General features: G+C 34.2%; 1 protein-coding gene across 8 annotated transcripts in view; it reads right to left on the reverse strand.

Annotated features, from left to right (window-relative positions):
• LOC149800630 (casein kinase I-like) overlaps window positions 1-15,672 on the reverse strand; it is a 123,926-nt gene that overhangs the window by 38,817 nt on the left and 69,437 nt on the right. For 4 of the 8 annotated variants that reach the window (XM_089954629.1, XM_089954631.1, XM_089954632.1 and 1 more), the window contains 2 exons: window positions 14,577-14,660; window positions 1,847-1,948 (listed from right to left, as the gene is read on the reverse strand). In XM_089954629.1, the coding sequence (XP_089810755.1) occupies window positions 1,847-1,948; window positions 14,577-14,660 (186 nt within the window). The remainder of the gene's footprint in view (window positions 1-1,846; window positions 1,949-14,576; window positions 14,661-15,672) is intronic. The other 4 variants (XM_089954633.1, XM_089954635.1, XM_089954637.1 and 1 more) reach the window with 1 other exon arrangement.

Consider the following 15,672-nt stretch of genomic DNA (forward strand, 5'->3'; position numbering starts at 1 on the left):
TAAATAGTTCAAGACTGAAATGACATAAATAAGCTTCCTAGATTCCTTTGAAAACAATAAACAATAAACATTCCACAGAAACAATGCACATGTTCTTCCATTCTCTCAAGCACTCCAAGATACTATAATGAATACACATCTAAACACTAAATATGCACTCACTTTTAAGTTGAGTCCAACTACAAACTGCAATGACCCAGATCTGCTGTTGCATAATGGATCCACACATCTGGGTCTATGCAATTTATTAATGCAAATTGGTAGAATCAACAACACAGACCCTGATCTGCTGGTGCTTTATGTGATGGCAGATCAGGGTCTGTTGTTTGCAGTTGGACTAGACTATTAATCAATTACAAACAGTAATTAAGACTGACAACCACTACAAACCAGCATATATCATATAATGCGCAGCTCAACACTCACAAACGCATGGGTAAAACAATTATTACTGAAGTGAAAGTTAAGATAGAGGTAAGGGGTATGTGCAATGGTCATTCAGGGGTATGACATGAATTTGTACAGCTGATAATTTATGATGTATTAAAAAAGCACTCAAGTGTCTTCCTTTAAAATATGATAAAAAGTATCAACTTAAAGTTCGCCAATGAATAAAATGGAAAAGCAATTTAATCTATTCTATAATGAGCAACCTATAAATAATGATGAAGAAACAGATATGGACTGATGATAAACACTCATAATGATGATGATGATGATGATGATAATGATGATGATGGAAAGTGCGAGACAAAAGGAAAGAAGGTCGCAACAAGACAACTTTAATGGAAAAAAGCCCCACTGAACTTGGAGATAATCTGATTTCATGCAACTTTTCTGTGATTGCCAGATTAGGTTCTGATTTGTGCTCAACCAATATAATTTTTGGAGAATTTGTCAAAATTTCTTTTTTAATTTTGCAAACTGAGTAATTTTAAGGAAAGATGCCTCAATTCATTTTCATGAAAGTTTGCAGGCGATAAAGTCTTTATTACATGAAGAGGAGGTCAGTGTGACTTAAATGATGCAATCATTATTTACAAAAGCAAGAGGAAAACAGCTCAGTTTTCAGTTAGAGTGAAATGTCTAGAATATATGAATACTGGTAGTTCTGGGTGTTCAAGTCAACTGTATTTGAGACTATGGGATTTAATTGTATTCATTTTGCTAACAACAAAAAATCTCATCCTTGAAAACCCATCTTCACTATACACTCCAACTCAAATGAGAAAAAAATTACCACTATTCCCCCCCCCCACGAAGTATCACCTGCGCTGCTATGGCATTATAGAAAGAAGAAAAAACTGCACATAATTAGTGGAAAAGTAAGCTACTGTGATCTGTTTTTGCCTCTGGTGATTTGTACCCTGCAAGATAGGTACACTCATCCAATTTCATGACTGTAGATAACACTGAGCTAAATGTAAAACCAAACACCAATATTGAGCAATGGAAAGTCACTGTGGTCTACTTTAAGACTGGTGATTATTATCCTCCAAGATGAATACACATATTAAGTATTATGACTATACATTGTACATAAAATGGTTTTAGCGAAATTGAGTTACATAAAACAAAAATTACATTTACACAAACACTAAAAAAGCTGCTGAAAAAGTGACTCCTCTATCTTTTCCATGCTTGTTGGCAAGAGACAAATGTACGAAATTGTTCTGAAAGTCATTATTGGTTGACATAAAAATGAAAACAGCACAAAAAAGGACCCCATGAAATTAAATGGATCAACTCCAGAGAATGTTACCAAAGCATCAAATGGACAAATAGTATGACAGTAAAGTGACAGTAGAGGCAACCCTCAAAATGAATGAATGGAAATGGGGATTACCTGCACTGATCCCCCAAGTCTATCTGCAGCTAAGTTGGCCCCCAAGTAGTTACCAGGGAGCCTGGATGGGGCTTCTCCCCACGCATGACCCCTCTGATTCCCCTGAAAAGCAAATTGGGTGAGTGAAGAGTGGTTCAATGGCTATATGATGATTGGATTCTTTCAACCAGCTTCTGAAGCCAAAGAATGGAGATGAAACTGTTCACGTGGTCTTGCAGTCAAATTTATCAACTTAAATCAAGAAACTTCAGGAGCTGTAAATTTTTCACGTATTCACCAAAAATTTAAAAGAAATGACAGAGTTTCAATTCAGTTAAATGTGCATTGATGTGGATGATTTACACAGTTAGACCTAGTGTGCAAAATAGTCCGACTCCTGGGTAACACTGTTTGCTAGCTCTTAGAAATCAAGGTAGTTTTTATTATATATTAAATGTATATATTCAAATTCTTGTAACTTCAATACTGTTCATCTAATTGTCCTGAAATTTTCAATCATAAATGAAAATAGCTCATTAATAAATTCAATGTTTCAAAAAGAAAATGTCAAATTGAAGAAAATGCTAATGAGAATGAATAGTAATCTCAGCTTTGGAATTTCAGTGATTACAGGATAAAAGCTCTAGCCATACAATCAATTATCACATCCAGTTTTTGCAGCAAAATATTGCATTTCTAACATGTTCCTATTTTTTTACACAGAAATAATTCAATTAATTAAACCAAATCCAGTAAACTCTAGGCACAACAAAGCCCGAAGACCTCCCCCCCCCCAAATCATAGTTATATCCAAAGTTTTGTATATTCAAGGATATATACCTAACATGCACTTTGTAATAATCAAGGAAATATATATACCTGACATGCACTTTGTAATATTCAATGTTTCGTTACATCATATTTCATTATAAAAGGAGTTTACTGTATTCTATCAATTTTAGCTTTAAGTTCAATAGCAGAGGTATTAGCAATGAATTACAAAACAGAAGTACAGGTTTTCGCTTCTGTAATTGATATTTTTTAAAATAAAGAACATAAAAAAGGTATGCCTAAATTTAATTGAGAAAGATAAATGTTTTTATTTACAACACACAAACAGTTGGAATGATTCAATATCAATTATGTTTTAACACTAAAAGTATTAAGTGTTGAGATCTGTGATTGGAGTAATTAGCAGCACATCTCTATTACCATGAAAGGTGCTAATAACATTACTGTAGCTTTCTTTGAGTAAATAAAATACAGGATGCCTTGAATTTAAAAGTGTTTTTGAGAGTAAACAAGCAAAGTCAGGCTTTTGTCTTCTGCTTACCATCGTGAAGCCTTAAAAATTTAAGCTGTAAAGTTTACAAGACTGGCATCAAAAGGAATAAAGTTTCACGACCCTATCTAAAGGGGCATTAAAGAAGAAGTGCATAAAATGTGTCAAAACGTAACTGATCCTTTACCTTGAAGATAAAACCCTTACCGTGATACATGAGATATCATCAACCTTTGAAACACAAGTGAACCACAGTTAATCCCTGTATCTTCAACAGCTTTTTTGTTGTTGTTGTAGGGTTTAACACCATTTTCAGCACAAGATAGGCTATACATGGTGGCTAGTATAAATGGTGGAGAAGAACCCAGGAAAACCCCAGAAAGAACCATCAACCCATGAGAAGCTACTGGCAAGCATTCTCACATTCCCACATTGGCCGAACCAGAGACTCGACTGATGCAGACAGAGGTGAGATGGCAGTGACCTGTAACGTTAAGCACTTTAGACCACTCAGCCACTTGCTTTTTACAGCTTTTGTAAAATAATACAGAAGAAAAAAGACCTTAGAATACTGACCTGTGACATAATCATAAACATGACCCAAATGTGGAATGTAACACATCTTCTTGTGACAATATATAAGCATATCAAATTTTATCCAATTACCTTAAAATTTGGAAATAAGGGAAAATGTCACTGAAAAGAAAATAATGACATGTGACCTTGACCTTAAAGATAGAACACCCAATGTGGTATGCAATACATCTAGTTATACCAAGCTTTATCCCTTTATCTCCAATAACTCTACAATTACAGAGTGGAAAGGAAAGTCATGAAAAATTGAAAATATTACACAATGACCCTTACTTTGAAGATACAAACCCCCGATATGGTATGCATCACCTGCTAATGTTCACATACAGGTACACTAAGCTGCATTTCTTGATTTTAAACAGCTCTGAAGTTATTGAGTTGAAAGAAAAATGTGACTGAAAATATGTTGTACAAGTATACCAAGTTATTGAGTTGAAAGAAAAACATGATCGAAAATACTTTTGTACAAGTATACCAAATTAATGAGTTGAAAGAAAAATGCGATCAAAAATACTGTTGTACAAGTATACCAAGTTACTGAGTTGAAAGAAAAGTGTGATCGAAAATACTGTTGTACAAGTATACCAAGTTATTGAGTTGAAAGAAAAGTGTGATCAAAAATACTGTTGTACAAGTATACCAAGTTATTGAGTTGAAAGAAAAATGTGATTGAAAATACTGTTGTACAAGTATACCAAGTTATTGAGTTGAAAGAAAAATGTGATCGAAAATACTGTTGTACAAGTATACCAAGTTTTTGAGTTGAAAGAAAAATGTGATCGAAAATACTGTTGTACAAGTATACCAAGTTACTGAGTTGAAAGAAAAATGTGATCAAAAATACTGTTGCACAAGTATACCAAGTTTCATTTCTTAACTGCAAATGGCTCTAAAGCTAGAGAGCAGAAGAGAAAACTTGGACTATTGAACTATCACCTTGACCTTGAAGATACACCTTATAATGAATATGTACAAGTATACCAAATAGAATTCCTTAATCACAAAGGGCTTCAATGTTAAAAACTGGAAAATAAAATGTGATGGACGGACACATGGCTGGAAATGTAAATAATATGCCCATTACTTTTCTCAAAATGCTGGGGACTGGAAGAGATAAACATAAATCTGACTAACCTCATTTCTCTCATTTTTAATATCGATATATACAATACATTGGAAGATTATTTATTCCTTTGATAGAGAATCTAAACTATTATTTATTACAAATATACTGTATGAAGCAAGTAACAAGCATTTTCTATTTCAGTTATTCCAGGACTTCAAACATTTGATGTCTACTGTACAAGAGCTTTTTTGTTTGGAATATATATTGCTTTTGCACACAAAATTCACCTTTCTTGATAAAAGTTGCTGCATGTGAGTGTGTAATAACATTTATTACCTAACATTAAGAGGTTAATACATTTTTAAGATATTTTATGAAACAGTTTATTGCTACAAAGTTGTTTTGTGGACATAAGTAACAAACAACAATTAAAATGAAAACTTCAGTGATAAAGTGGGGTGGGTGTTGTGGGTAACAATAATGAACAAGAGGTCATGCAGTGGAGGGAGGGTAGGAGGATTTGGAGGCAGGACCTGAACTAGTGTAGAAAGCATGCCCACACCAACTAATGAGGCAGGCACACCATCATCACCCATACAACATCAAGGACAAGGAACAAATACTAGACAAACAAAAACAAATAGACAAAAGAACAGATAGTTGCCTGAAAAAGCATGTCTCATTAACCAGAAAAGCCTGAGGAAAATTAAGTAGTGCAGGACAAAAGCCTGTATCAATGCAAAGAATGAAGACGTGTGAGAATTAGTATAGATTTATGCATACATGCAAAAAAATAAACAAGACAAAGGACTCCAAGTAAAATTAATGCAGTTGATGGGATCATATTACATATTGTAAAACATTAGTACTACGATCTAATATTAGATACAATGGGGTGATAGATGTGAGATATAATCTTCAAGTACTGTATTTGTTCATGTGTAATGCACATCTATTGATGCGATGATCTCATGAAAACAGCACATAGTCTATCAGCTGGATGATGACAGATCTGGGTCTATGCTGTTTATTGGGGTATGCATTATACACAAGTGTGTACAGTATGTAACTTTGTGTAAACAGTATCTTATGTATATACAGCTTCCCTCATTTTAATGCTGTGGTCCATAAATAACAATCAAAATTTGTTAAATAATGACGCTAATAAAGATACAATACTAAATTTCACTTTCTTTTCTTTCAACAGATATACACTGGTGTGATTCTGGACATGGAGGTTATGGTAGTACCACATTACATCAGGAATCGCATTATAACAAGGTGCATTATAATCGGGGAAAGCTGTAGTATCTTTGTGTATACAATATCATGTGTATATAGTATCTTTGTCTATACAGTATGCACCTTGTGTAAACTGTATCTCTGTGTACGTTATTGTGTATATAGTATGCATATTCATGTATACAGTATGTATCTTATGCAAACGGTATGTGTTTTTGTGTATATAGTATGTATATTCATGTATACAGTATGTATCTTATGCAGACAATATGTATTTTTGTGTATATAGTATGCATATTCATGTATACAGTATGTATCTTATGCAGATGGTATGTGTTTTTGTGTATACAGTACCTTTGATCAAAGTACTCTATATATAGTATGCATATTCAAATGTATCTGTATATAAAATATATATCATAATGTATACTATGTTTTCTGTATACAGTGTTTTGTGTGCATACAATATCTTATGTACAGAGTATGCATCTTGTGTATATAGTCCAGTTCAGATTCTAAAAATGTACAGAGTACACAAAACTGCAATTAACATTACATAAATAAAACAGTTTTGAACAGTCATTAAAAATTAGAGCAAAGGACTGCCTTGAAAATTGCAGAATTTATTCATGAATGATGCACAGTAAATTGTGAAAGGTGTAGATCTAATGAACAGCACAGACTCTGATCTGCTGGCGCATTATGAAAAACAATGCTCTGGGCAAGTGCTATTTGGCATATGTTATTCTTGAAGAAATACAGTAACATTTCATATTATTACCATACATGGTGCATTCAATGCACAATTTGACTAAAATATATAGGACAGTTTTATCGAGCTGAAAGCAACATGGCTCAAATATAACTCACATTTACATGGTTAACTTGGAAAATACAGACACTTTCAATGAAATTTAAATGCATCTACACAGCTTTTAATGTTGCAATAAGGCTCAATAGCTTTACAATGGTCAAATAATGAATACTCCAGATCCCTGAACTGAAACAGGAACTAATCAGCAACACAATCATGATGCCATCATTCCAATAAGTGCAAAAAGTATATATAGAAAATTTGGCCTGTAATATGGCTGGTCATGTAATTGAAAAAGAAATGCACATAAAATGAAAAATATTATTACTAAACCTAAAACATGCTCTTCAAAATGACACAATATATTTTATCATATTATGATTTCAAATGAACAAAATTATTTTTTTAAAAATAAATATATCCTATTGATGCAGAATAAAAATCTAATTCCCAAAAAATTCAAAACTAGCAAAAACCTGAAAAATTCCTGTAATGGAATTGAAATCTATCAGGTCATCTGTTTATGCATACAAGCATGCATACTGAATTGTGTTCGTAATATTTATCTTAAAAGAAGTATTACAATTGGAAAATTGTTATACAAACTGAAGAAACTGTTGCAATAACCTAAGATCTAATCATGTCATGTTCAAAAGAATAAAAAATGCCTAATAAATTTCCTATACTTTTGTATCTGAATGCCTACCAGGTTTCAATTGTCTATTTTAAGTGGATTTTGCTTAATTGTGCTCGCAAATGTTTTGTTAAAAACGGTCTAAAAGGTTCAAAACTTTTTTTAAAAAATATAAAACTGGCTATTACGGTCTCTACTCTAATGAAGTCATCCAGTCATTTACCATGATGTGTGTCCAATTAAGTAGGAACTTGTTGGAATTTTGGTCTTAAGCAAAGTTATATGCCCCCTTCTGTTATTGCAGTGGAAGCATAAATGAAAATCCAATACTGACAGAATAAATCAAGATAACAAAAGAAGTGGGAAATGTCAATAAACAGACAACATATTCAGGTTTTATGCAGGCAACATAGCAAAGCCATGCAGATTTTAAGTCCAGCTGAAATATATTTAATTGTATAATGCAAAGGAGACTGAACAGAGCTTTAGAAAGGTAGCATATATGCAAAGAAATTGAAATAACTGAAATTAATGCAAAACAAATTAAAGAATTCGGACAAAGTTGCTAGCTTCTAAGCACAGTACACTTCTATGATGGTCAATATAAAGTAGACTATAATGATAAGTACAAATTCTGGATGTTTCATGCACATGTGAAATGACAACTTGACGACTGTGAGCACACTCACTCTCAAGGATTTTTACAAAATAACCTATGAAAATTTTGTTAAAAAAAAGCAATTACTTCCAAATACAAGGAAGTAAAATATCTAACTGATAACATTTCTAATCTATAACTCTGGTATTGTATCATGAATAATGATGCAACACAACACATGAAAATAGAAGTATAAATCTAGAGGATCAAAAAGAAAAGTTCTATAGTGAATAATTATTCTGAAAATGCTGTAATGGATTAAAGACCTATATGGCCAAGTTAGTCCAACTCAGCCAACTTTGTTGCAGCAAATGGAGAGATTGTTTGAGGCAAAAGCAAGAAATGTGTCTAGAAGACAGAGATTCCCCTGAAAAATATGTCAAAGGTTTAATATGCATGGGCAATGTTCCTACTAAAACGAGCAAAAACTGAGTCCAATTTTTTCAAGTTAGTATGGTTTTCATGGAGCTTGGATTACAAAAATATCCAATCAATAAACTTAAACTATGCATGAACGAAAGACAAACACTATATGCCCTATCGATATTATTGTTGGAGAGGACAATATAGGTGAACAACTCGATACAGGATTTTGTTTCAATCCACACAGTCTTTCATAAGCAGACATGATTTTGGTCTTCCATAAAAAAAAAGCTGACAATTATTTAAGGGGGTGGGGTATGGGGGTCCTCCCCCAACGGGGTTTCGGTGGGCAGCGCCCCTGATCTGGGGGTCCAGCCCCCAGCCAAAAACGCATTTTACACTGCTCCTGGTGCAACTTAAGATTATAAAATAAACCATAATAATCATTTGAAAAACTAATAAACTTACCAAAAATGATCTTGACTTCAATGATTTCACAACATTTATAGGAACACAAATTTGTTCTCCAATACTATTGATGATGAAGTTATTTCATGTGCATGTCAGTGTTCACATCATAATTAAGTCACAATAATTTCTCATTTTTTGCAGCAAACATATTATACTTCTCTCTTTTCATAACAAATCTGTAAAATAAACACCCAACTACATCAACTGTATACAAATAGTCCCATACATTTGCTTGTCTTTTTCTCCACTGGACACAACCTGATGACATACCAGTCGAGCTCTTTTTGCGGCTTTGGCAAAGATTTCTTTAGCCTTCCGTTTTGTCACCACTGTCTTTTTTGGCTCAATGTGCAATTGTTTCTTTTCCTTCTCAATGAGAGCCTTTTTTCTTTCAAGCTGGTGCTTGTATTGGCGACATGCAGTACGCATATTCTGACAGGGGGCTACATCTGTTCTCTCATGCAAGAAATCTTTCTTCTTATAGTAATTAATTGCACTTTTTCCAGATGCCATCTGAACTTCAATTTCTCCATATGCAGCTTCTTTTATAGATGCTATTCTAAACTCTTCCAACTGTTATTACCATAATTCAGATCTTTATTGCAGAGGTCACAAATGCCAGTTCTCTAGTGCTCTGTTTTCTTATAAACTGACCAACTAAATTTCCATCAACTTTTCGCTCAACTCAATCCCGTTTCCATATGTTTTTTAAAACCTTTATCTAAACTTTTCGTGTCATGGTCTCTCTCAACAACTCAGGATGCCATATTTTGCAAGCATTCTTCTTTCCATTGCCATCATTTTTCATTACACAAAGTTTCATTGGTTGAATTTAAAATGTAAAACCAATCAGAATACTCTTTACGAGTTGTGTGCTAACTAATATATGGAAGAAATAATTTACAAGGTCACTGCGGAATGGGAGCGGACAGACCGTTTTTAAAAACGGACTATATCAAGAAAAATCTCATTCAAGTCAGGAAAAAAGTGGAATTCCGCTTTAAAATGGAGAAAAATCATGTCTGCATAAGGTTTAATTTGAATAAAAATGTAACGCAAAAAGAACTGTCCAAAAGAAGCATAACTCAGTCAACTATTGATGGAAAATAAAACTTCACCCATGTCTTCATAGAAACCCAGCTACAAAATTTGCTTTCAAATCCACTAGGTGCTGCAAAAGTTACTGAACAGACACAATATGCACAAATGGACATGTTCAACACTATAAGCTCCCACCAGAGAACATAGTAGGGGCATGAAAAACTAGTAGTTATTAGTTTGTTGTATGCAGGCTAAGAAAAGCAAGTCATGGTGACCTACTCTGCCTTGGGGAAGAGGCACAATACTGCAAGGAACAGCCTGACCAAGTTCCATATATAGAAAACATCTAAATCTATTTTTGCAGAGTGGACAAGACCTTTACAATGTGTTAATTTGAAAGTAAACTACTGGTGTAAAAAGTAGGCTACTGTGACCAACTTCCACCTGTGGTTATTCTGATTTATACAAAGAACTTTCTGAGCAAGATCTGCTGGGATAACACTACTTTTACACTTCGGATAACCCATAAACAACAAAGTCGTAAGTGTAAGAAAAGAAAGTCAATGTGACCTATTTCCTCTGGAGTGGTTCGGAATTATGCCAGGAACATAACATGACTGCATCTAGGTTTTTAAAACCTTCAGCCATGTTATCTGTAGAAAAATGGGGTCAACTGAGTGAAGTTCATTATGAAAAACTTGCTGGAATGAAACTATTTAGAAAACTAAGTCATTAGGCTGCCACCTATATGTAAAGTGTCGAGATTGGTTGTGAATATATTATATACGTTTATCATCACAACTACTTCGAAGCTGTGTTAATGCACAACTGAAAAACAAAATTTGACTTTAGTTTTCATCACAAACATATCTTATATAAACTTCCTATATCTGTCCTCTCCCACAAAATAGTGGAATAAAGAAAACATCTTGTGAGCACACTGAATGTCTAGGTCAACAGTATTTTTGAAGCATAATCATGAATACTTGCAGTGAATATCCACATCACATGCACAGAGCTGTATTTATGGGAACAGTTTCAATCTTCATAAGTAAAATTCCTGTCTATAAAACACTGTTGCAGCTATAGATTCAAAGTAACACTATTATAATTAAAACACAAACTTCAATGAATACTTTATACACATAGTATGCATCAACTTTTACTACAACATGAAACTGCAAAAATGATTTTTTTTAAATACATGATTTTGCTGCAAATCGCTTATAGGTGTTTAATAATGAACTGCTATTGTTCAACAACAAAAAACCTATGTATATACCTGCCAATAAATACAGTCCAACTGCACAGATCCAGATCTGCAGAATATGCTGACTGACTGGTACGAGTCTCTGCAGTTTGTTATGAGTAATCAGTGAAAAAAACAGCAACAACAAAAGATCTGCTGACACAAAATGGGATGGCAGATGAAAGTCGATGTTGTTTGCAGTTAGTATCAACATGTATAGTCCCATACATGTAAAGAATCTCCTGCCCTCTTTCTTCTCTTACAATTAATACATAAATCATCTTAACATGTAGTATTATAAATCTACTTTAAATGTATAAGTTCTGCACATCATCCATATAAATTCATTGCTTTATTTTTTTTTCTTTTCCAAGATTTTTGGGAACATAATATCAGATTTCTTTAGCACAGTTCAAATTTTCTTTTTAACAAATTCAAAGTTTGATGAACATTGAATCCATTACTTTTTGCAAAGGTTTTTAGTCATAGCTCTCAAGGCATCTTACCAGTCAACAACACAAAGGTTTTTAGTCATTGCTCTCAAGGCATCTTGCCAGTCAACAACACAAAGGTTTTTAGTCATAGCTCTCAAGGCATCTTGCCAGTCAACAACACAAAGGTTTTTAGTCATAGCTCTCAAGGCATCTTACCAGTCAACAACACAAAGGTTTTTAGTCATAGCTCTCAAGGCATCTTGCCAGTCAACAACACAAAGGTTTTTAGTCATAGTTCTCAAGGCATCTTACCAGTCAACAACACAAAGTTTTTTAGTCATAGCTCTCAAGGCATCTTACCAGTCAACAACACAAAGGTTTTTAGCCATTGCTCTCAAGGCATCTTACCAGTCAACAACACAAAGGTTTTTAGTCATAGCTCTCAAGGCATCTTGCCAGTCAACAACGCAAAGGTTTTTAGTCATTGCTCTCAAGGCATCTTACCAGTCAACAACACAAAGGTTTTTAGTTACAGCTCTCAAGGCATCTTACCAGTCAACAACACAAAGGTTTTTAGTCATAGCTCTAGAGGCATCTTACCAGTCAACAACACAAAGGTTTTTAATCATAGTTCTCAAGGCATCTTACCAGTCAACAACACAAAGGTTTTTAGTTACAGCTCTCAAGGCATCTTACCAGTCAACACAAAGGTTTTTAGTCATAGCTCTCAAGGCATCTTACCAGTCAACAACACAAAGGTTTTTAGTCATAGTTCTCAAGGCATCTTGCCAGTCAACAACACAAAGGTTTTTAGTCATTGCTCTCAAGGCATCTTACCAGTCAACAACACAAAGGTTTTTAGTTACAGCTCTCAAGGCATCTTACCAGTCAACAACACAAAGGTTTTTAGTCATAGCTCTCAAGGCATCTTACCAGTCAACAACACAAAGGTTTTTAGTCATAGCTCTCAAGGCATCTTGCCAGTCAACAACACAAAGGTTTTTAGTCATAGCTCTCAAGGCATCTTGCCAGTCAACAACACAAAGGTTTTTAGTCATAGTTCTCAAGGCATCTTGCAGTCAACAACACAAAGGTTTTTAGTCATAGCTCTCAAGGCATCTTGCCAGTCAACAACACAAAGGTTTTTAGTCATATCTCTCAAGGCATCTTGCCAGTCAACAACACAAAGGTTTTTAGTCATAGCTCTCAAGGCATCTTGCCAGTCAACAACACAAAGGTTTTTAGTCATAGCTCTCAAGGCATCTTGCAGTCAACAACACAAAGGTTTTTAGTCATAGCTCTCAAGGCATCTTACCAGTCAACAACACAAAGGTTTTTAGTCATAGCTCTCAAGGCATCTTACCAGTCAACAACACAAAGGTTTTTAGTCATAGCCCTCAAGGCATCTTACCAGTCAACAACACAAAGGTTTTTAGTCATAGCTCTCAAGGCATCTTACCAGTCAACAACACAAAGGTTTTTAGTCATAGCTCTCGAGGCATCTTACCAGTCAACAACACAAAGGTTTTTAGTCATAGCTCTCAAGGCATCTTACCAGTCAACAACTCAAAGGTTTTTAGTCATAGCCCTCAAGGCATCTTACCAGTCAACAACACAAAGGTTTTTAGTCACAGCTCTCAAGGCATCTTACCAGTCAACAACATAAAGGTTTTTAGTCATAGCCCTCAAGGCATCTTACCAGTCAACAACACAAAGGTTTTTAGTTACAGCTCTCAAGGCATCTTACCAGTCAACAACACAAAGGTTTTTAGTCATAGCTCTCAAGGCATCTTACCAGTCAACAACACAAAGGTTTTTAGTCATAGCTCTCAAGGCTTCTTACCAGTCAACAACACAAAGGTTTTTAGTTACAGCTCTCAAGGCATCTTGCCAGTCAACAACACAAAGGTTTTTAGTCACAGCTCTCAAGGCATCTTGCCAGTCAACAACGCAAAGGTTTTTAGTCATTGCTCTCAAGGCATCTTACCAGTCAACAACACAAAGGTTTTTAGTTACAGCTCTCAAGGCATCTTACCAGTCAACAACACAAAGGTTTTTAGTCATAGCTCTCAAGGCATCTTGCCAGTCAACAAAATAAAGATTTTAGTCATAGCTCTCAAGGCATCTTACCAATCAACAACACAAAGGTTTTTAGTCATAGCTTTCAAGGCATCTTGCCAGTCAACAACACATGTTGAATAGAGCAACAGAACGACTCAAGTGGTCAAACAAAATCAACTGATTTTCAAATGTTTTTTTCTTCTTCTTCCATTGGTGTCTTGTACATAGGTAGTATATAATCCTAACACATACTCAGTAACTACACAAATGAAAAATGCATTAATTGAACCTGTCAATCATTAGGAAATGGGCCCAACAAACTCAATATGGTTGTTATAAAAGCACTGAAAAGTATCTTAATGTCCATGCTTTTTGTATTGTTCATCCACAACACTTCCAGTTCTTTCTTTGGTATCATCTTTCTCGAACAAATGAACAAAGTGTGGGTTGTTTCTCAAATTTTGTCAGATGGCAGGTCTGAGGCACAAGGCATGCACTGATAAGACAGACAATCAGAACTGCACATCCAAAATTTATGTCACTAACTGATGAAATAATTTTTCCAGACTGATTCAGCATTGACTTCAGTATATAACAGGAAAACTGATGCAGGATTTAAATAGATCTGTAAACAAAGATTTTACTACCTGAAAAAGTCACAAGAGATTAAATGAGTAAAGGATCCCTTAAAGCCCACAAAAATGAGTTCACAGAAAAATGCCACCTCTACAAACAGTGCTATGAAGTAGGATTTATGCTTTTCAAAATTTTACAATCAAAGTTTTACAATGAAGATGTATTAATCTGCTTATACGGTTTTATTCTTCAGTTGATGAACCTACCTTTCCTGGATTGTGCTTGTCTTTTATAGCTTCCCTGTTGGGAGATACTGCATTCTCTGGTGCAGATATGGACACTGGGGTTGGCTGAAAATTACAACATAAAATTATTACAGATTGTTTGTAACAGACTGTTAATATAATCCAACATAAACATACCAATGCAAGATCAAAACAAAAATAAAAATAAAGAACAGATATTTAAATATGACTGATGGTAATTACACAGCTTATGAAGTGACTGTTATTCTCTTGTTACACTGGAAGAAAAGTATGCTGCTACAGAGCTGAATAAAACCTTTAAAACTGTAGACATTTCTTTCCGCAAAAATTAGTATATAAGAAAAAAGACATAAAATGTTTTATTTCCAAACAAATATTACTAGTTCTATAAATTATTTTTCCAAACCCCATTTTAATATCTAACAGGAAGAACAGAAGAAACTACCACATGATTATGTTATAGCGGACAGAACTGTTTTACACAAACTTTCAAACCTAATTGTACAGAAACCTTGAAGTCACTACTTAGTTTATAGAAGTTTCTCAGTTTTAGGTGTCTATGTTAACAAGGAAGAATCTGATATAAACTATAAATCTGGCTAAGGAAAATGATTTCAAAGCATTTTATCATGATTATAGGCTATATATGTAAGGCCTTTTATCATGATTATAGGCTATATATGTAAGGCCTCAAAGCATTTTATCATGATTATAGGCTATATACATAAGACCTTTTATCATGATTATAGGCTATATAAGGCCTTTTATCATGATTACAGACTATATACACAAGGCCTCAAAGCATTTTATCATGATTATAGGCTATATACATAAGGCCTCAAAGCATTTTTTCATGATTATAGGCTATATACGTAAGGCCTTTTATCATGATTATAGGCTATATACGTAAGGCCTTTTATCATGATTATAGGCTATATACGCAAGGCCTAAAAAAAACAGCTTTCATAATCCATTCACCTTGGCCAGAGATCATACAATTTTCTGAACTAGAGATTTGTGTTGAGGAATCACAAAGGATTTTATGTGTAAAAAAGCTTCTTTAATTGTCTTGAGAGGAAACCCAATCTTAAGCTAA

This window comes from Sinohyriopsis cumingii, chromosome 4 (genome assembly GCF_028554795.1).
Source record: "Sinohyriopsis cumingii isolate HCF-2022 chromosome 4, ASM2855479v2, whole genome shotgun sequence".
In the NCBI taxonomy this organism is placed as follows: Eukaryota; Metazoa; Mollusca; class Bivalvia; order Unionida; family Unionidae; genus Sinohyriopsis; species Sinohyriopsis cumingii.